The following is a 23,098-nucleotide window of genomic DNA, read 5'->3' on the forward strand; positions in this document are numbered from 1 at the left end:
ACTTCGCATATAAAATAAAATATTGATGAATGTAAATGGAAAAAACCTCCGAATTATTTTGTTAAGTGCTATAAAAGTATGGTTCCGACATATAATATAATTTTTTATATATATATATATATATAGACGTATAACATAACCGAATATAACAATCGTACATTACAGTCAGACTATGTCGTAACCAATTTAATTATGTAAGTGATCACTTTTCAGTTAGAGAGCAACATAGCAAAGCTTCTAAGCGGAACTGACCAGCTAGTGTTGTCTCTAACGATGATTCCGAATTGGTCGACTCCGAGCCATTATCTGTTTTAGCAAGGAGAGATTTCTGTTCAGTGGTGGCCACCTTTGGTTTTTTCGCTAGCGATTCTGCCTTTGTCAGCTCTACCTTTGTTACTTTGCGCTTTTGGCCACCTGGTGAAATAACAGTTATGTTGCACTGTTACAATCGATGTTGTTGCACAGCTCCTCATAGATTCATACTTTACATGTGCGCATACATTAGACACATAGAAATATGAATAGAGTCATCTGGCTAATTGTCTTAAAATATCAGGCTTTGACTAGTTCATAAATTTAGGAACATGTTAATACAACTATTTCGCTACACTCAGATTTTAGATTAAAACGCAGTGGCCTATGATGATTGATTTAGGCTCAATAAGGGGTAAAAACATTTCACTTCTGAAATGAAGAGAAACAGCGTTTCAACAGGAGACCAAACTGTAGTGACATAGATGCAAGCAAACATAAGCGAACGTTCGCTTTTCGTAGTTCCAACCCTAAAAGTGTTTTGGCATAAGCAAACGTTTTTACATTGCAGTGCCATCTTGTCATGAAGGTAACAATATACAATGTATACACAACGTAATAATGTAAGAATGACATACAAGTAGAATTTCTAGATGATTGCGTACATTGTCTCGTAAATTGTAGTAAAAGAAACGTCTTTGCATTCGCTTGTATATGTAGAAGTTACATATTTATGCATTTTAGTATATATACATTTTATATTTACATCAAATTTACGTACTTTTATAAACATGGTGGTATGGTGGTACATAACTGGCTCGGTTGTTTCATAGACCAGCCTGAGCCCTTAACTGATTCCCATTATGTCAAATTGCGAAATCAAGTATGTTACTACACTACCGTCCATTTTCATACCGATCGAAGATGAAGTTTCAAGTTCTCTATCACACGGTGGGAAAGAAACTTCGTAATAGATATCCTTTGCCAGTCGAATTCGTTCTCGATGTTTTACTAAGCAGGAGTCAAACCTAGTCTTCAAAAGCACAGACCGCTCAGGTATGACAGTCTTCTGTGAGTCCACTAACTGAAGAACTCTAATATAACCGGTAGAGAAATCGGGACTTATCCGAACTGAAATGCCACGTGTATAAAATGACCATTTAAATAACGTTTTTATTATTGTTGAAAATGATTGGCAGTAGAATGAACTGTCTCTACTATTATAGATACGAAAAAAAAACAGATCCACTACCAAATAACAATAGTAAGCGACGAGAAAAAGAGCAGATGTCTAATTCTTAAAAATTGATTAAATACATGAGTCAATAAATAAAACGTTAAATGGCTACACGCTTTTTCAAAATGCTCGTTTTTGAAGTGAATCACTTACTTTAATATTTCGTACTCTCTTACACTTACGTTCACCCTTAGGCAAACTAACACAGCGTTTGTCTAACCTTCTTTTGCCTTTGCATATCAGTTACAATTAATGATTTTGAACGATTTTTAACCCTTCCCAAAGCAAGCAACTATATGCTTCAATAACGATTAGCAGTGCAGCAAGGACATTAAATTGTATATAAACTACTTTGTTTCCGTGTCAGGGCAACTTAAAATATATCACTCGTCGATTGAGTCATTTCGCGGAGTAAAAGTTCTGGGAGAAGGCTATCTCTGTTATTCTTTTTTACCCCATTTTTTGCATGCTTAGCTAAGCTTCAGAAACTTATAATAAAGATTCTGTTATTGATCACTTGAGCCAATAGACAGGTCTAGTGTCAGGGGTATGAAATTCTTCGATCTTATTCAATAAGCCAGTAGGACCACGGCGGCTGTACCACATTAAGCAATAATGCTCCAACTATATATTGTGAACTATATTCCATAAGTTTAGGGCGCTTTTCCGGGCCATCACATTACATATGTATTATATAGAACTTAAGTATGACGTTGTTTGCATGCCTTAATCGCTCTGTTACATATTTTGATGTAAATAGCGGTAGATTCCGTCACTTCATCAATGCCTTATTTTTTGTGCAAAATGATTGTGTCCCAAATAACGCTATCCCCTCGTATAGTTCAGCGAATTTGTACGCAATGAAGTGAACTGATTTATGTTTCAACTAAGAATAATCACGACCATGATACAATAGGCCAACCAATATTTTTATTATATTAATTCTGTTTCCTTTTCCAACATTCGGCGACTGCTAGGCACTGTGCAGTGCAATGTATTTTCTACGCTTACCCTGCTCGCTGCCGGCCTTTCCTTTAAGAGTGACTTCTTCGCCATCCTGAAGCCCAATCTTCTCCGGTCCGATGAGAACACATTTGTGGTAGGTCCGAATCATGGCAATTTCGCAATACGAACTGATACACACACGAGTTCTTACAAATTTAGAGGAATGGCTTAGGTGTTTCAGTCTGCCGATGATTTCCATCAGCTGGTCGAGTCTTGGCGCCAAAATTTAAACTCATATATAACGTAGCAGACGAGTCCGAACGCGATCGAATCACTGCTGCGAGAAGGGTTGATATTCCAAATTTCAATGCACTGTCAGCTGTGATAGATATTTAAATGCATTGAGCGCCGACAGTATTTTGTTGGATTCTGTACTATCATACGGCATTTGGTTGTCGTATAGATACGCGCTGGGACAAATGTGCTATCGGGGTGTTAGCATAATTACTTTGTTTCCTTTATTAAACTCTTTTTTATTAAACGACGATTTATTTATTTATTTATTAAACGACTCAAATCGATTCATTTGTGAGGTTAAATTTTATCTTAATGCCTGTAACGCGTGAAGTAATATCCTCTTGTTCAGCTCATCTATGCTATGAGATCAAAGGCCTTTTCGAGCATATATGAATCGAAGTTATAATCAGGAGCCATATTAACTTAGTGGCAAATAATATAACGTACATAATAATAACATAACTCTAACCTACAATAATAGCTCAGTAAATTACAGCTATATATGACACCTCTATTAGATCATAACCAAATAATTTCGGTTTCAGAGGTCTCTTTTAAACTGTGGTATAATTAGTAAGACGAATATGAATCATTTTTTCAATTTTTAAATGTATTTATTTTTTGCATTTTTTAATTATTTTTTTAATTTTAGAATTTTAAAAAAATACTAATATTGGGTCTTACTAAATGATAATATTGGTGGTAAATGGTAACTAATATTGGCTAACGACTGCGAAAATTGTATACATCTCACCTTATCTGAAATTACATTATAGCTAATACATATAAAACGATAAACTATAAAAGCTTCTATTTGTTCTATATATGGCACTGGTATCAAAAATCACTTACTTTATTATAATTTTACAGAAAACTTATTTTAATTCGATTTAATAACTTCTGATCAGATAATGTGGAACGGGAGCATGTTTGGTGCAAGGTTTATCTGTCTGAACGAGACGAATTGTGCTTCGAAACATTAAGAAGGAGCTATCGACGTAAATGAAACAAGGCATAGGTACTCATTTAGAAGTCTCAGGCGGTGATTCACAGGAACGATGGTAAATAATACTAGAAGAGAATTATCTCGAAAATTTAATTTTAATCAAAAGTATTCGGCCACGGCATAATATTTGCCTGTCGATCAATGGTAAAATCCCACAACCAATCTGCCATATAGAATTGGTCTTTTATATTTAGCTCTGACCTAGTTTTAAAATTAGGCGGTGTAAGCAGCAAGTTTGACTAGGACATAATTTTCTAAGCATTCATTCCATATAGAAATTGTATTAACTAGGACACCGTTCGAAATTTTTTGATCAATAAACTCAGTAGATTACTCATTGCGAAAATAAAAAAATGTTTAGATGCAATGATTACAGTTGACCGAAAAATGTAGTTCAAAGGTTTTTTTGAAAGGTCCGTATAATGGATTCGTAAGAGATACAACTAAGTGTTCAACACGCAAACTTTTTAGCTGAATTAATTATTCTTCCACTATTTAAAAAGTTTTGAATATTTCTTACGAGCTTTTTCAAATGTGTAAACATGAATGAGACAACGTATTTCCCTCTATAATTAATGAAGCTTTTTTTTTTTTTTTTACTAAACTATATTCAACTTACATTTTTCAATTTCCGTTCCAGTTAACTATTTTCTTAACTTCGTCTGCATCGGGTTCAAAAAGCTTTGCCTTTCTCGTTCTCGTTGATACACCAAGCAACTTTATGCTACTCAGTATGTCTATTACCTACACGGCACATGTGCTTAAACGAGTTAGTCAACCATCTTAGATCGAGATCTTTACTTTATTATAGGAGTAAGGTTTCGAAGCGTCGCCGCGGTGGAAATCCAATCGTAGTTGTTAAGACTTCCCCTAAACAAGATGCATTGTAGTTACAGAAAAGCGCCTCGATCGGCTATGAAACTTATAGTAGTCGCATTGTTACAAAATGTTTTCTATATCGAGAGTTCATCAACGTTTTCGCCCGTCGATATTGTAATCATTAGTAATAATGACATGTAAGTTAAAGGTTTATCTAAACGCATTATAACAGGTTTAAAGTCACGTGAGAGCGAAGCTATAATCGCTCCGAATCAATCAGCAAGCACTTCTATAGGAGACTGGTTATTTATTTATGAAACTGTCGACACAGCATGTACACGGAGTGGAGTCCACCAGAGCCCCTGGTTGTTCTCAACAGGAAAAGGCATCAACAGACAAGCTATACCATGACGACACATCGTTCCTATACATTACGAATCAATCGAAAGAGGCGATTTTTAGAAAAATGCACATTAGCGTACGTTGTTTATAGAGACATTAGTAGTACGTATGGTATGAGATCATTTGTTTTTTTCCATGTCGGATGATCGCAAGACTGTTCCAGCGTTTCAGATGCGAACAGCTTCTGGAAAATGCTCATCCGGATGTGAGGCATGCTTTATTAACTTCCGATGACTCCAAGTGAGAGTTGGGTATTCAAGTTCTTAGCAGTACGCATCGACAGTGCTCAATATGTTAGCCTAGGTGAACACGCGAACGGACCGAAAAAATTTATATACTTTCTGTTTCTCTATGTCGAGATAAAAACAAAACTCGGGAAAACAGTAAACCACATATTAAATTACCCTGTTGCGAGGAGATTCCCAAGAGCCTAAACTCGATATGGCAGAGGAATCTTTGCACTAGACTGGATGCAAGTGGGAATATCTTTACCGCAAGTGCGTGATTGATTTCCGGAGGTTAGAGGGAGGGAGGGGGGGGTGTCTTCGCTAAGTACTCAGGTTATATGAATACGATGATCTGTTCGTCTTAAAGCTTCATCATGGTTTCGAATTTATTCCACGGGTTCAACTGATCCGCGCGTTTTTTCCTAAAAGTAATTAAGTCGTACTTCTTTCCTTACTCTATACGCGAATTGGTGTTAGCCTTAAGAGCCGGTGCCGGACCTTTTTGGATCGCCGCGACAACCGGGTGTATGGCTTTATCAGGGATTCTCAGTGATCCGCTATTAGATATCTAGCGAAAATCGCAGTTGCCAGTTTAAGCAAAGGATTGGAACCCTGCATCACTGGAAAGGCAACAAAGAAAACTAATGTAGATAAACTGTCAACATCAATAATCAGTGCAAAATCGAAGCAAAAAAAGGATTGCTGATATGGGCTTCAGCGTAGACCTTCGTGGAGTATTTGTTTAATGGCTTCATTGATAAAGCTTGCTCAGTTATTCCAACAAAATATCGACACATAATTTCGAATGTTAACTGTGGCGTCTTTTGCAAAAGTCGTTTTGAGTTTATTGTATTTACTAAATAAATATAAACCAACTGAGAAATCCATTAACTAAAGTTTAAAATTTGATTGAACTGTGAGTGTCATAGAAAAAAAGTTAGAAAAAAATGTCAGCTTACTAATTAATGTGGTTTATATATAAGCTATATAGAGACGTTTGTTTTATTACTGAAGAAATTGAATTGAATAAATTAGTTGTTTTCGGTGACGACTGAGGAGCCAGCTCGTATATCGTTCAACGATGTATTCTGGATGTAGTTAAAGCGTACACAGTTCAAGGTTAGCAAAAATGGGCTAAAAAGAAATATGCCAAAATATTCACGCAATAGAAAAGTACTACAACAAACTTTCCGAACAACAGAAAGATAAAACATCATCATTTTATAGCTTTTGCCTACTAAATGACTAAAAGATATTCATCAGACTAATGAAAGCTGTACGGTTTTAGAAGAAGTCTATAAAAGGTTTTTTTTTTGAATGACATAGTAAAAATTGTATATCTAACGCAATCAGGAGTATTTTACCAACTATATTAGCAGTCATTGTCGTTTGGGTATCTGTCCGTTAGAGAAGCTTATTTTGTCAAAATGCGCACATTTGATTCATTCACAAACAGTCAAACACACAACCAATCCTGTATAACATAAGGCCTTTATAAGGCGATTTGGACGTCCTCGTGGCGCGAAGCGCCTTCTTTCTGCCAGCTTTGCTGAATATCCACTTACGTTAAGTAGTATGTCAATGCCTGACCAAAATGTGTATTTCTCTACCATACAGAATTTCCGTCGTAGGACTATTGATTTGTTTTCGGTTTCAATTAGTGGCACAGTGATCAACGACCATCTTCTTCAGCGAACAATACCGAGTGTATTTCGCAATAAAAAGCGCGGCCCATTGACTATGGAAGTATGCTCAACATGCTATCGGTTCTATTTGGTAAATGCAGAACCTCCATCAGTGTAGCTGCTGAGCCTTTATATCGAAATATTTTTCTTTAAGATTTAAAGGACGTGAAATGGGGCGCATCTGTGCAAAGCCCTTAGCTTCATAAACGAACGACAAGTAGTAACAAATTCAATGGGGAATTACAGCGATTAAAAGTGAATTAAATCAGCTTTGATTGAATGGAGAAACAGTCCAATGAATTACGGTGAGACCGATTTAATAACACGACAGCATAACGACAGCAGAAGGGAGTAATATTGGTTTGTAATAGTCTTAATGTTTAGTGTCGGAGTAGATCGCCAGCCTCTGAGGGTTTGTCGGCATCAAATATTTTTATATATAACTTAACACTTCCTGAGATAGTGCTATTCGTGCAAACTCGGTAACTTCGCATCACGCTGGTTGTTAGCCTGATACAAGTCAAAGTTAAAATGTTGTATTCAGTCATTCAGCAGTGCCAAAGTTTTATCACTAAAGATGTGTTTGAAACAAAATCGCGTGCTAGATTGGATGGACTTAATAACCTACGTTATTCCTTTTAGTCTTATAGTAGCTGAAACTGTTATAAGCTATATTGATGAGATAAACATCTGAAAATACACTTTGGAGTGACACGTGCTTACGATAAGAGTGGCTTTTTAAAATGTCTTCGGATCCGCAATATCGAACTAATAACCAGGTACATTTATATGGTAATATTTCAGTATTTTATTATATAATTATACATGTATGTATATGTAGACTGAAGTTTACAACGAATAGTCTCTTAAAACTATCGCAAGGTCTGTGATGCCCAAACTCTGCGATAGCACTAACGTGCTAGAACTGCTACAGTATACGCTTGCCAGCAAATTTAGACTAATTAACTGATAAAAGCAAACATAAATGTTAGCGATGAACCTGTATCAGGCAGTGAATCTGAACAAAAGCCGGAATCGATGACGCAGAAAATCGAAATCTTTAATTAGCTCCTTTATAGGGAGATATGGAGTGCTTAGTACAAAGTCACATCCTAGCTGTGGTAAATTGGAATTCGAGCCCGACAGCGGGTCGCATTGTTTCGCACGAAATAGATTTATCGATAATGAAAGCAGTGGAAAAAATGAAGATCTCGACTACGCCAAAGCTTCAAGAGTCTTGGCGAAGCTTGGGATCTCCGTTGATCGCAGCAAAAACGACCCACTGTTCATTACTCGTTAAAAGACTTTTCCAACGATCTCTCAGCTGTTGTCCAGCTCTTGTGTCTAGACACGGGACATTGCCAGAGAATGTCGGATAGTTTCAAAAAATATACAATAATACACCGCATATTTTCTATACATTGTCAGACAGAGAACACACGACAGATGCACACGCTTAAATCGCTACATATTTACAACCCCAGAAAAAGACGAAGTGTCGTACTAATGGCTAATCGGAACATGTTTTATTCTCATGAACCCGTGGAAATAACTTCGGCAATATGAAGCCTTTCCATTAATTTTGTCGTTTGTTATCTATTCTTCTGTATGCCCCCCTCTGTCTGTAGTGGTAATCTTTGTCATAAAAAAAAAACAGCTGTAGTGAGAACTCCCGTTCAAATAAGCGTTCGACTGAGTCGTTAACACAGTAGGACAAATAGAATTAAATTTGTGTTTTTCTTTTTTCGAGGAACAAGTAAAATCCTTGAGGAAACTTAACAGACTAAACGTTATTTGAATGTTGTCTTTGTTGGACTTTAAGAATTTTTCGGTTTTTTTTTTTTAAAGCTAAAGGAAACCTATTTTGTCAACATAATCTAGTAGAGGAACGAATCAAGTTTAAGTCAACTGATGTTTACAGCAGCAGCAGCTGCTGCTGCTGCTTTGTAAAAGCAGAAGTAGACCTTGAATACGTATTTTGTAGCAGTAATAATGGACAGTAATTTGACTGAAGATATATCTGATCAACTATATTATTTTAGCCATATATTGTAAAAGCATCTAAGTCAGGTCATGAATAACACGCAAGAGTGTCGATTACGTCGTGAAGTGCCATCTATAATATTGCTTGAAAGAACACTAGTTTTTTTAACAGTCAAACTTCGTTATAAGTTCAGATTTTTTAAATCACGAGCCCATTTAGAATTGACTGCTTTTATAGATAAGTAATTTCGCCTGTAACAAATGGTAGTTTTGAGGCTAAAACGTACATTTCCAAACACCTTTGAAGTTAAAACAGAAATTTGACATCAGTTGTCTTTCTTTACAATTTTTTTTCTTCCAGGGACCGTTTCGGTCTTTGAAGGGTTAACTTAGGGAAGTTGTTGCTGTTTTAAGTAGACTAGATCGTTTTACTAATTTTTCGATTCTGTCTATTTCAATTAACCCGCAAGCAATTTACGGAACATATTATTTTATAGGAACTTAAAAACTAGTAAGGTATAACATTAAGAACTTTTAGTTTACCTGAATTATAGTCAGGTACACCAGAATCCGGCAAACTTGACAACGTTTGCATCTGAATATAGCTAAATTTCGAGACCATTTGCATTTACATTTAGCCTAGTGTTTTATCCCATATAATTGCTTCTAGACGCTATTGTGTCAATTATAAAATTAAACTAGAATACCATTTTTTAGCTTTCCTTGAACAACTGCTTTGCGGGTCAACCAAGCAAGAAAACCTATTCAGGGTTAGAAATAAAGATGCACTTAAAATACGCCAGTCTTTGATAGACTTGAAAATTTTTTTGGCCTATTTTTTGCATCATAATATATTTTGATTACGACGCTGTTTGTTGCAGAGGGTCAAGGGAGTTTATCGGACAGCTAATCACTATCGTGTGATTCAATACCGTTGCATCTCCTATCCACGGTATGTATATGCGATAAAAACCAGGCTTGTATCAAGCAAGATGTTTAAATAAACGATTAGTTAGATATCTGTGTTTCTGTCGCTCTGCATTTGATTGTTAGCTGGTACGTGTTCTGTCGTATTGCTCATGTTCATTGTTAGCGAAAGCTATGACTCTCCTAATGGATAAAAAGGAATCTATCCATATAAGACAGGTAGGTGCAGACGAAAAAACGAATCCACTAACTGTTTATCAGCGAGTCTCTTGTACTTTTAGAGTTCTATAAAGCGTGTCTTGGGCAATGGGCCATTGATAACAGTTCGGGTAGAGCGGTATCGTGCCGTATCTCCTCTCGTCTGTGCATCGTACGCTTCGCTGGGGGGCAAACAAAGCAGTGCTGGTAGATGGTAATGCTGGTACATTTACTATACAATGGAGTAAGCAAAAGCTCTATAAGTATTATATACTCTGAAATGCATTTCATTTGGGTTTATAGAAGGGTGCATTTACGTCATTTTGCTGCGTGTCATGCCTAGAATAGAGGTACGTTGAATGACGGTACATATTTGGTTTAAATTTATTCAACTCATGGTCACATATATTACAACACGGTAAATTAAAATGTGTAGAACAGCATAAACTGAAGTGTATTGCTTTACTACAGAACCCAGAAGCCCAACAATCATTCGCTTGCTGGACTTCTGGGTCCTGTGTCCTGAGCACTTACTGAACTGAACAAAAACCGTATTGATGGGTTATCGGCAGTCCTATCGAAGGAAGTCGTCTCGCCTGCACACGTGTAGGCTGCTAAGTATCTTTCAGATAGTTTTGCTGTAAACATAATACAGTCATCTGAATATTATTTTTTAAGCTGTTTGTGGTGAGACTCTCACCTAGATAATAGTTCTATGAACTTTCGCTTTAATTAAGGGTTGATCGGTTTCGAAAGATCAAAACCCACAAGTTACCTAACATATCATCGTGTTGTTTGTAACCTGATGAATTAAGTGGTGATATGAATACGTTTACAGACAGTGTCCGTATAATAATACGAGTACAATTACAACGATGTATTCAAAAGACACCTAATTAAATGAATTAGGCCTATCCAGTTATGAAATTAGTGTCATTTTCCTTCCTGTTTTTGGATTTCGAACGACGATTTTAGTTTCGAACAACGTTTATAGTTCGCTCGATACACTTAAGGGGCTCTTATCTTGATGGCAAAATATGCCGAGATGTTTGAACCCAAGCTAACAAAGCTAACGACAGCATAAATGCTCTATGCCAGCGCGATCCACGGTGATGAAATTTTTTTTTTGTTGCAGGTATCCACAGACGCGCAAAGGTCATGAGCCAGATGGCCGATGGCCATCTGGCTCATGACCCAGGAGGAAACCCCCGGAGGGAAAAGAAACTAAAAGCCTGATGTGCAGCGACATTGAAACGAGAACGAGTTGTCGAGACAAGGACCCGCCTGGTTGCCACATGTGACAACAAATGGAAACACCGTATGTTATAAAGACAATTGTGAAGCGTCAAGAACGGGTTCGTAGATCAGACTGGTAAGTTCCTAACTAAGTTAATGAACTATTAATTTATTGGAATTATACGCTGAAATTATTAAACTGCATTTTCTTACGTTTGAAATAACTTTTTTTTCAACAAATAGCGTCAGCTCTTTCGTTTAATATGTGGCGCAAAATTGGTGACGAGCGGATTACAAAAACCAATGTTTTTCTGCCCGTGTGCACCAAGTTACATAAATACTTTGATCTTTACAAACGGAACATCGTGCATAAGTGATCTGCGCATTACCTCTGTTACGTTTATCCCTCAGGCTATGGTAATTGACCGCCGACTCTTTTGCGAGGCCTGATGATTTATCAACTATTTAAAAAGATAAATATTACGCATTACATCAAGACAATATTTAACTATGCATCACGTCGTATTAAAATCTACTTCCTGGAAATGACGTTAGCACCCTGTCAGCACCTTACCTCGATGACTGACAAACTCTAGAATGCGATAGCGTTAACTGAATTATTGCGCCAAGTTCCTGTTACAGAGTTTTCAGCGTCTGTTGTAAACAGGCCGGCCCGCCTCGCATTCATGGTCGCAGGCCGTAATGTTACCGTCAGCGTTTATCAAATTCGGTGGTGCGACGACTGTGCGATTCCGTTTACTTGGCAATTCCTTGACCTTATCTCGAGAAGCGGAAAGTACTGTGATTGAACTCAAGTGCAAATGGGTTATATACTCTTTGCGGGAATCTAGTAATGTGGTATGCCCTTGTTTTGCCACTACGTGATCTGTGCTTGATCGTCAAGTGGCCACGAATTAGAATATAACCTGCCTCTGACAAAGGAAATAAGCTTAACGTGGCCCAGTCAACCCTAAAAGGTTGCCGGACAGAGACAATACATGTTAAATAGTAAGGACTGTTTTGGTACTGATCAAAAAAGTCTTTTGGCGGCTAAATACAATAGGGACTAGATATTGCCTAGGTCAGCCTAGCCTAGCACGCGTTCTTCTACCGACAGTTTGCCCGTCTGTTTCGCATGCCCAGAAACAGCAGGTGTTACCCCCCGTTGTGGGTGGAATGGTACCTTGGTTGCTCCCGGTGTTTAAAATCAATACTTGCACCTGTTCAGTTCTACCTTAAACATTTCAGCCCCGTTAGCTTGGCCACGATTGCTGGCAAAGCAAAATCAACGGCGGCCGACACTAGTTTAGTGTGAGCAATCACTTTGAAGATACGTCTGTTTACGATAGAAAAAGATACCAGTGCCAACGGTTGTCTAATGGTCACGTGCTTGATTGCTAAACCTAGGGGCCCATAGCTGTTCAGGTTTGTGCCGAAAGGGTTTGGCCGCTTGAGGCGCGATTTAACTAAGGCATCAGACGTACATCTCGAAAATTTTTTTTTATTTGTTGAAGGAACAATTAGACTCTTGCAGAGTGTTGGAGACGTCGCGACGTCTGACATATACGTGACGCAGCCCGTAGTCTGAGGCGACGTTCGCAATCGGGTAGATCCTGGAGGGATCTGCCGGATGTTAACTGGCAGAGCAGAATATCGGCGGCCAGCTTTTGGAATCCTCTTATTAAGCTGTCAGTGCGCTAGGTCTAAAGGCTGGTGAGGGTGCATTGGCGGCGATTTTTGCCATAGCAGATCTTTGGCAAAAGTCAACGAGGCATTCGGATCTGATAGTTCGTGTTTTCGTAGGCTGAGTGGGTCTGTGTAGGGTTTGGAAGGACCAAGTCGCCCTGAGGTAACCTATAATTTTTAGCGTTTTTCTGCTAAACGTCTTAGCTGAACGATCTTTTTCTTTAGTTACTTCTATCGCTATCAAAATAACGGACCTTGTCAAGCCAAATCGTTCAGTAATGAATATTATGATGTCCAATGAATCGCTCTTTTTTAGCTATTTAAAAAATCAATCTATGGCGACGCAGAAATAGAAAAGATCCGCCACAGGTAAAACAGAAGCGGTTACTTCCTTGATGAATACTTTATCTACCTTAGAGCACATACTAGAATACTGTACAATACGAGAATGCTCAGAAACTGTTGTAAATTAGCTGCGCTGGGGCGGGAAGTGTATAACAAAGGTAACCATCCAAACGCTATCCTAGCTCGCGAACCACGAAAACCGATAAAGAAAAAAAAAAGAGAGATCAACGTGTTTCGAACCTTAAAGTGGATACCACGGCGCTCTCGTAGGAATGTGTTTGTGAACAAATTAAGTACTAAACACCATAAAGCATCAAAAACGGCCTCCGTAAGTTGTAAAAACTTGCCGAGTTCGGTTCCAGCCAGTTAGATACTGTTCAAGTTTGCAACTCACGACAGGCCGGCACCATATGCTAGCTCCTCTATGAGTCGATTGCTTGCATTGCTTCAGCGCAGATTTCTGCTCGCCGAGATTAGTAAGTGATTCGATGGCCTTCGAAATTATGCCAACTTTGCTTTGAGCGTAGCGAATTTTAGGGACTATTTCGATAACCTAGCAAACAAACTTCCAAAAATCGTAAGCTTTTTGATTTAGTCGTCTATTTCAGAAATCGCCTCTGTATGTCCGTTTACAGAACTAACGAATGATAGTGAAGTATGTCTCCGCTCCAAATCGTATTGTCGTAATAGTCATATGTTGTTTACACAGAAAGGCCTAATATTTAAAGGAAGCTAACATAATTATAAGGCAGAAAGCGCGTAAGGCAGCGAAAAGTTAATGCAATTCTTTCCTCAGCGTAGATCCCGCATTTGTCAAACAGCAAGATCAGAACGTGCTAAAGTCAGCAAGCGTGATGGCTAGCACCGGTCTTTTAGGAACGCCACCGACCTAATCGTATTGAAATTCGTATTGGAATAAAAGAATCAACAATAACTGAAATGACTCACTTTCAAAATCGTAGTCTGAGATCTACCAGTCAAGCTGGCAAACATAAAGGATAGTTCTGAGTGGACGTCCACTTCACCGGAGCATAATATACATACATCTAGAGCTGAAATTTGCGCTTGGCATAATGATGAATTTTGCGGTTTCTCGATTTCTACTACTCAAAGCGGGTCTCCTATATATTTCCAGCCGATAATTGCACGGCAAGCTGCCACCCGAAAGGATGGGAAAGCTATAAAAGTTACACCGGCCATACGGCGCAAAGTGATTTGTTGCCCGCTCTAGTACTTACGTCCTGTGATACCCACCACGTAAAAATACCGAGCCTTCGATGAATCTAATAGCAAATATTACGTTTCTTCTACTGCAACACTATTTATGACTATGAAATTGTACTTGTCATAAATAAAACTATTATATACTTATCGTTTGAAAAAATTCTTGATATACCCAGGTCTATTTCTACTGTAAACGTGAAGGGAGCACTTGTTTACTTCTATTCTAAGCCAAGTCGTTTTATAATAGCGGTAGTGGGACCAATTTGTAGCGCAGTAGCTCAAAGCGATTCTTAAGATCTCTTCTTAAATAAAGGTTTCAAGTTTTTATGTTGGATACTGGCTTAGTTAAGCATCAGCGCAGATGGTTATCTCCCAGCAGAGAGGAACGAGGTAGATTTATACCAGCCTTCAAATTTAGCCTACCTCACGAAGAGTTTCTAGATTCAGTAAGCCTGCCGGTGATAGCTTAGCGCGTAACGTATGTGCCTGCTAATCTTAGGGACACGTTCCCGAGCATAGACACAGTTCGTTTCATACTGGGAATCAGCCGTCTGATGGAATGTCTAACGTCGATACCGGACGTAAAATTCGAAACATAGATGTTTAATAAGCAAATGCGTTGCTGCCGCACCATCAGATGGACCTGTAATATTGTACGCGTGTTTGCATTGCCTTTTTCATTATTCATTTTTTTCTAGAGTTCTATCGTTCGATCCATGTACTCTTTTTTTCAAGTTAGAAGCTTTTCGAGCAACAGCAATCCCTCTTCTTTAAAAACTAGTTTTAGGCTTGATCCTAGTCTCTGAGAAAATTTTAATTTTCGACAACAAGAGCCACACAAGTCCGTTTGGTTCAAAATTATGGTCAAGTTAAAACTCTCGCGTTTTTCAAGCTAATGCTTGCTCTAGCCGACCTCCCTAATTTCGTCTAGTACCTCGTATATTTTAGCGCTAGACTCCGTCCAACGACAGGAATCAGGTAACAGTCGCGGAACTTAAGCGAAACGGTAGTCGACGAATGGTGAAAGATATCGACTGCGACGCCCAGGTTCTAGGGGTGTTACGGTTTTGGTGCTGTAGTTACTGATCCGAAGCGTCGATGCTTAACCGGACTTGGGCGTCGAACAGCACACACTATATCAACCTGTTCGGCCACTCTTCATTTATATATTTACAGCATTAGCTTAACCTATCCCAGCTATGATTTTTATATAATTATACTAAACAAATACTTCTTCTTCAGGAGGGAAGTTGAATGTCATGGCTGCAGTGAATGGCAAGCATAGCAAAAATAGAGGATCTTATTGTTAGGTTGTTAAGAACGTAATGGTCACTTTAGAGCGTATCTTCCCTCTTCTGATTTTTTATGTGCAATTGGTTAGGCCATCGTTTGTTGAGGTCACAATTCTTTCTTCGACTTTGGGCTCCATACGTGGGTATGTAGGGTGAAAAGACCCGCATTTTCGACACTTATTATTCAGCTTCCGCGTGGTCAGAAAACTGTCGTACCGATACGGGATAGCTTTACCGAGGGCGATGCGAGTTTTGTGGCCCAACAGTATTACTCAAAAGGTGCTTAGGGAACTAAACATTTTATCTTCGCCCAAAAGACCATAATTCCACGTTCAGCATAGTGAATTGATTGTTTTTCTGACCCGATGAGTTCGAACTCAATGGAGCATTTCGTGACCCGAAAGGGAGCACAACGGCTTTTGAACCAGAATAGAATTAGTGGTGAGTTGAAGCCGAACTGTAAAAGGAGCGTAGCTACCCTTTACGAGGAATAGGTTAAACATGGATTAATACGCATCATGGTCGTGATATTGAAGATTGCAATTATCGAGCGTCGAACTTTAATTTGAAACGCTAAGAACGGCTTGATGAACGCTAAGAAGAAGATGATGGGTGAATTGACGCTGATCACTGGTGGGTCCGCCTAGACGTATTTATGAGCTGTCGGATACGCAAATCTTAGAAAAGTATGACACCACAGTTTTGTTGACGACATTAGAAAAAAATGTTGCTCACTCCGTTATTGGCCATGTTGAATATTGCCGCAAGCTCACACTCGGTTTTCCGCGCTTGTGGAAGTCTAAGAGTTTTACTATAGCTCCGAAGGGAATTTAGGAAATTAGACCGATTTAGCCATAACTAAAATTCGTCTCGTAGGACCATCTTCAGCGGCATATAGTGCTGTCAAAGAATCATTGAACGTTAAATTAGCTCTGCATCATCTAGAAATATTAAAAACGCAAAGCAATAAACACAGCGTATACTACACGAGGCATTTTTAAAAGTAGCTAAGGCGTTGTGTGAAGAAATGGGCCGATAGTATTTAAAATACGTATACGATCGTATGAGGCCTAAGAAGCTCTTGCTATGGAAAGAGGACCGATATTGTGCTCCCATATTCATAGATCCCTTTGCTTTGGGTGAGATGACGAACAACGTGTGAAAAAGGACTAATCGCTTAAACAGATGTGTCATTAGTGACCTAGCCGTACATAGGTTCCACCATGGACTCTACAATAGGCTAGCTTTCAACGAATTTAACAATACATGTAGAGGCTCCGAGTGCGAGAAAAATTGTGATAGACATCTAGCCGCCCATTGCCCCTGATACCACCTCTAAGGCATTTGAGAAATCTCTAAAATTCATTTTATAGATTCAGCAAAATTGCTAAAAAAACGATATGACACGAAACAATTTAAATGGTTCTCTGATATTGTGAAGTTGTGCCAGCAGAGGTGAATGAGTAAAATTTAATTGACTGATATCTATAGAGTTCAGCCAATTGCAAAAACTAATCGGAAAGATGAATTTCTATTTTTCCAACATATCATCTAGAAAGTTCACTAAAATAGTAAAAAAGACGAAACTGCTTGTCGCCGCGGACGACATACGGACGCTGGCATAACTAGCGAGGACCAGCGATTTTTTTATCCCTATATTGTCTACATAAGGAAATAGTTATTTTGGGCCATACTTCACTGCTTTCTTACAAACGTACGTACACGCAGTGTGAATAGCGCCTACGATCAAATACTGCTTTGACTGTCAACCTGCTTAGGCCCTAACTGCTTTATTAGCCTGACTATTAACACACCCTTATCAGCTCTGCTACCTGTAGAAACTATAACAGAAAGCTGCCTATATAAATAACATATATCGATTATATAGACGGATAGACCTGCTTCGCACACGCAGACTTTCTCGCAGTTAATCTGAAAAGGAAAAAATAATTAAAGTTAAATAATCAATGCCCTTCTTTCAATCTTCGAGGCCGATATAAATAGTGGTAAAACCAGCCACATGTATTCATTTTGCACCCGCGTACACTTGGGCTGTCACCACTGCATTTGACAGCTTGACCTGTGGTCTCCTCATCGGCCTGTGCACACCTAGTCACTTACGGACCTATTTCACCCCACGCTAGACCGGTCATTCCTATCGGTCACGTTTCGCGCCACCCGTTTAAAAGTGACATTCGTAACGACTCCTAACCGCTACAATATTTCTCTCTCTCTCTCTCTCTCTCTCTCTCTTATCGAAGCGACCGGCGCTTTCGCTCTTCCTTACTGGGGATCGCCCTCGCCAGCGCAATGCGCTTCTCGGCCCCGGCCGACACCGTTTCGGCTCACGAGCGCCATCTGGTTGTAGGAACGTAAAGCTTCCGACTCTTCGATCGCTCACCACCGACTGGTCTAGCTGCGCGGGGGCGCTAGCCATTAGCCGTTCGCGGCTGTCGCGCTTACAACTGCTATAGTACTACCTTTGCCTTGGAGCTGTTCAGACCGCTGCTGCTATCTGTGCGGCGAGCGAGTGGTGACGAACAGACCTACCCTGGTCACGGAGCACCGTAGCGACGCGGTCAGTACAGCGAGTGACGAACGAAGACGTACTATTAGCGATAGTAGTGTCACAGCCGACAGAAGGTCGACTGTCAGTCACTGTGCTCGGTAACAACTCGCGGAGTGCGGTCGTGGAGAACTGCAGCCACAATGGCATCCGTAGTAGAGCAGGCGTGAGGAGAGGCGGCAGCCCCGAAAAGGGAGAAAGACTAGAGCAAGAGTCACATGTGAAACGAACCGGTAACTGACGCCAGCCAACGGTAAAGGCAATGGGGTGGCCAGGGCGGGTAGTCCCTTGAGTATCAGGCGCATAAGCATACAGAGCTTCTATGAGAAGGCGTTGAACAGGCGCGCTCTTCGAAAACAAACTAACACGACGGGCCGTCCGTCTGCAGCAGTAGTAGGGTAGTGAATCCCAGGACCAAGCAGGACAGTGAACGAATCACAGACATACAGGACAGCGGCTTCCAGTATTAGTTCGACGCGGGCGAAACTCTGAAGCTGCGATCGGCGACTGCTTGCCGCTGATGCATTCCAGTTGGCCGTCGCTGTGACTGTTTCTAACGCGATTGCTTCTCGAGCGAACGTACAGAAGAGCTCTAAGAAACGCTTCTGCACTGAGGAAAAAAGAAGGGTTCGGTCGCTGGGTCTGACTGGCTTCACCGGTACGATACAGTCTGATGTGCTACGTTACGTGCCAACCTGTTTCGTTGATGCTGTATACAATAACCTGGTGATACAATGATTTGTATTTTGGCTGAAGCAGCAAATCTAGCGATAGAAAATTGGCATTAGTTGTGGGGAGCCGTTCGTGTCACGTGATAAAACTCTTGCTGCAGGTTTTTCGTTAGCGACTACAAAGTGCAACCGCAAGAGAGGCAAATGGCGGTTAGGTGGCAATAACTGTAGCATCAGTGCCACCATCACGAATCGGAAGGAAGGTCAAACATGCGCATTCGATCCTCAGTGCCGAGAACAGTGCACAGAGGCTAACAATCCTAACCGAAGAGCTAGTCTGTTCAAGATAAAAGTGAATGGGTTTAGCGTTTGTCTGATAAATAATAGAGTACGTCTCTGCTTTATTTATCTTCTTTAATGTTGAAGCCTTCGATGGAGGGGAAGAACAGCAAGCGAAGACTGACCGGTGAACGGCGCGTCGTTTGAATAGACGCTACCAAGACAACGGTCCTGGTGCGTGCGCGACACAGCTTCGATACTAGTTGTCAAAAACAACGTAAGGGTGATCCAGAGTGCTTCGGAGAGATTGGAGCGCTTGGCGTCCACCAACCAACGATTATTCGCAGCAGTGTAACTGTGAAGAAAATTTATGTGCAACTTCATTTGTTATTGTTACTATGTGAAGATAAACAGTTATACGTATTCGTTGACGTGTCTCTGTTCTCTACCGTCGGATACACGCATCCTAGAGGTTCATCTCTCAACGTAAAACGTTACGGCCGATCTGATAGGTGACAGGCAGGGACAGTGGCAGCTAACAGTCGTACTTGATTGAGCCTGGTTTCAAATGACTCTGTTTTTACATATAAATAGCTCTGATACATTTAGAATTTTCGGTGTCTGCCCGCTCATCTACGAGCAGCAACTTAATAATTCTTATCGGTTATTTCTGGAGAGATTTGTTTCGTGACACGATAGATCAACAGAGTGTGTCGTACATCAACGAAGTTATACGAACGGGATTTGTGATAAAACTGATGATATTGGCCAGTGGAGCTGATATGGGAGTCAATCCATTATTACATCGACTGGAATACAAATTGTCTCTCTGTTCAAATGTATTGTAAAGTGTTTTGTGGATTTTCGTGAAAGTTTCATTTCATTGACATTTTGGATTTGTCTGCCACCGTAGCCAGCCCAGAACGGACCTCACAGCTGATAAGATCAGAAAGGCCACGCTGGAGCTCATCTTTGGTGAGTGCATTTTTTTATTGTAGCTATACAATAGAGTAAGCGAGTAATTTTCGCTTTTATTTTATAGTCACTAGTTTTTTTTCGCGCAATTTTCCTTATCAGACAGAAATCGAACTACCAGCTTCACGATCATCGTCAAGCAGTGTCTGTGTGCGGATACACGATGCGCACGGATTCCCTATGAGAGCGTACACTGACCACGAGAGTGACTGCAGACAGCGCGTCGTTCAAGGGACTCCTACATATACGTAAGCATATCAGAAGCGTTTAGAAATGTTTCAGCTATCTTCTATATTAAATCCGGCTGTAAGAAAAAACTTGTTGAAGACTCAGCCGAAAAAAAAGCATGCGCGGGAAAGGTTTTTTTACATGAGAAACATCATGCGTTGCCCGTGCACCAATGCAAGTTTATAAAAAGCCGCGGTTTTATGTCACGTAATTATATATCCAATAATATATATAAGTTAGCAAAAGGTACATATGCACTTTTAGAGTGCATACAAAGAAATGTTATGTTTATATATAAAAGTCGAGACGGAAAGGAAGAATCTTTTCGAAGAACATACATAGAAGAAATGATGGAATACCCTTAGGGGCGGGTCGTGGTATCCCGCCAAACCTCTATGTGCTCTAAAATAGGCGGCTTAAATCAGGTATTAGGCGTAAATCACTGCCTGAGTAGACCATCTGTCGGAGAATCCGATCGTCTTGCTCAATTCATTCTGAAAGGTAAATGCTTTGACAATTTGTGGTCAAAGACGTCGTCATGACCGTCATTCATAATCAGAATATCGACTGGTTTTAAGGTTGATTCTTACGTAGAGATTTCAATTCGATTGAAATGCAACTTCTAAGTCCGAGAAAGTTTTGTGGACGGGGCTTAGGTCATGAGGGCCTCATGTAGTGTCCTACCAATAATAAAACAGCTACCACATAAGCACAGGGATTTCTTCCAGCCAAATTAAAGTATATATAATTGCATTTATTGCTTGTCGAGTGGTTAGTACTATACGTGGGATATTTTGTGTGTAAATACCAAAAAAACTGTGGTCTAAAAGTACTGTGTGTAACTGCCAAATTGCGTTACCGCTAAGCATTAAAGTTACTACCTTGGCAAGCGTCCAAAAAGGCTATTACGTAAGCACAGCTCTTTTGAAAAAAGTTAGCCAGAAACCACAAGTTTCGTGTCGTGTCAAGTTATCGTATCGCTGCACACACCGTTATGAAACGACCCGTTCCTTTTCCGATAGCGACCGCATGTTTATGGGCGCTAGTTAGATTTTACACGGCCTGTTCCCATGAGACCGCGGGTTTAGTAAAATTCTATCCATGGCGGACATCTGAAGCCTCGGAAATGCTTGGTGATGATGTTAAGGAGGTTATTTGGTCGTCAACGTGTCGGAAAATGCGGCCAGTTTCTCAATTATATGTCATCAGATATCTACTACCAAAGAGATGATTTCGAACATTAAACGCCATCTTGTTTGAATTGGAGTCTTGAACTTAAACGTAGTGTTAGTTCAGAAATAGGCCACGAAGGTTATTTTCTGTTTAGCGAAATTTCTTCACGTGTGGCGTCTATAAGCTTGTTCAGACACATGATTCGTTTCATCAAGTTCAGTCTGTTGCCATGGCCCTCTAGGGTAAATGTACTATATCATTTCAGGACTAGACGATGTCGAAGTGTCAGTCGCATCTTAATTTATCTACGACTGACTCTTGGCCGTTGCAGTACAACCTTAGACTTATCTTCTAAATGCGGATGACTAAACTTCTTTTGTTTGTCGTGAAGATACAACCAATTATATTGAGTGCGCTCTTTTAAAAGACAATCTGTCTCTGATCAGCTTTACATTATGCCAATGTATGTTATATATATGGTTATCTATGATAGAGAATATTGACAAAAAAAAATCGTTCCTATGCACGTTTAAGTTCATGTGTTGGTGTGGCTGCGACATTCATACATAGATACTCCGTGATTCCCAAATTTTCCAGAACGCAAAACAGCATGTAGGAATGATAACATATAGCGTGGGATTCGTACGTAATGGATTATATAATGGACAATGAGCTTACGTGCTGTACTTTAGGGATGCATGATGGTCTGGGTTCGAATCCGGCCGAAGACAGAGTTCGTTTCGCGCTCGACGAAAAACTTCAGACATTTAGACCGTTTTTTCGAGCGTACTAATCGGCTGCAACAATAACGGCAGAGTAGGATCATAATTATGGCGAGATAAGATGAATGCTAAACTTCCTTAAAAGCCGGCTACTGTTCAGTGTGTCTACGATATAGTATAGCAGTTGAGGAAACTCCCTTGTGGCTACTGAATCTCGCAATGTTTCTTAGATTTTGAGGAGCACCTATGTTATTTAGAACGATGGCGCGAGTTGGAGAGCTTCACTAGAAGTAAATTGACTCCGAGGAATATTACTACTTCGCTTCGCCGCTGCCTGCAATACACCGTAAATGAATATCCATAGCGTTATTTTTCTGCAGATACAGATTAGTCGGGATAAATACAGTTATCATATCGTGTATGATAGTAAAAGACAATAAGGCCAAGCGGTCTAATTGCCGTGTTTAGGGTCCCAATGGAATTGACGACGACGACGACGACATCCGCATTCGACCGAACTGATAGTAAAAGACGTAAGTAATAGCCAGGTAATAATAGAGATCCCGCCCATAGCGGTTGACTTTAGTGAGTCTTTCCGCAACCCCATAGAAGAAGTGCTTCAATATTTTGACTGTATGTGGTTTCGAACTGAAAATTCCTACTATTTTCCGGTATGGTGTCAGGGGCGACTCGCGCCAAACCGTAGCAGATCTGTTTTGTTTT

The 23,098-nt window shown here is 39.9% G+C and overlaps 2 protein-coding genes and 1 long non-coding RNA gene across 8 annotated transcripts in view; 2 read left to right on the forward strand and 1 right to left on the reverse strand.

Annotated features, from left to right (window-relative positions):
- The window catches only part of LOC147755751 (uncharacterized), a 49,126-nt gene extending 37,780 nt beyond the window's left edge, over positions 1-11,346 (forward strand). Inside the window, exons 5-6 of the long non-coding RNA XR_015327559.1 lie at positions 9,735-9,805; positions 11,114-11,346. This is a non-coding gene — a long non-coding RNA (uncharacterized LOC147755751). The remainder of the gene's footprint in view (positions 1-9,734; positions 9,806-11,113) is intronic.
- The window catches only part of PNKP (Polynucleotide kinase 3'-phosphatase), a 42,347-nt gene that overhangs the window by 3,918 nt on the left and 15,331 nt on the right, over positions 1-23,098 (reverse strand). For 2 of the 4 annotated variants that reach the window (XM_022804873.2, XM_086988843.1), the window contains exons 1-3: positions 2,501-2,739; positions 1,168-1,383; positions 253-414 (exon numbers count right to left, since the gene is read on the reverse strand). In XM_022804873.2, the coding sequence (XP_022660608.1) occupies positions 253-414; positions 1,168-1,383; positions 2,501-2,693 (571 nt within the window). In that variant the 5' untranslated portion in view covers positions 2,694-2,739. Of the gene's footprint in view, positions 1-252; positions 415-1,167; positions 1,384-2,500; positions 2,740-23,098 lie in introns of those variants that run through there. The other 2 variants (XM_086988842.1, XM_086988841.1) reach the window with 1 other exon arrangement.
- Positions 18,191-23,098, forward strand: part of ex (FERM domain containing expanded) — a 78,086-nt gene continuing 73,178 nt past the window's right edge. For 2 of the 3 annotated variants that reach the window (XM_086988840.1, XM_022802701.2), the window contains exons 1-2: positions 18,191-20,252; positions 20,355-20,500. The gene's annotated coding sequence lies outside the window, so the exon portion shown is untranslated. The remainder of the gene's footprint in view (positions 20,253-20,354; positions 20,501-23,098) is intronic. The other variant, XM_022802702.2, reaches the window with a different exon arrangement.

This window comes from Varroa destructor, unplaced genomic scaffold (genome assembly GCF_002443255.2).
Source record: "Varroa destructor unplaced genomic scaffold, Vdes_3.0 BEIS01000004.1, whole genome shotgun sequence".
In the NCBI taxonomy this organism is placed as follows: domain Eukaryota; kingdom Metazoa; phylum Arthropoda; class Arachnida; order Mesostigmata; family Varroidae; genus Varroa; species Varroa destructor.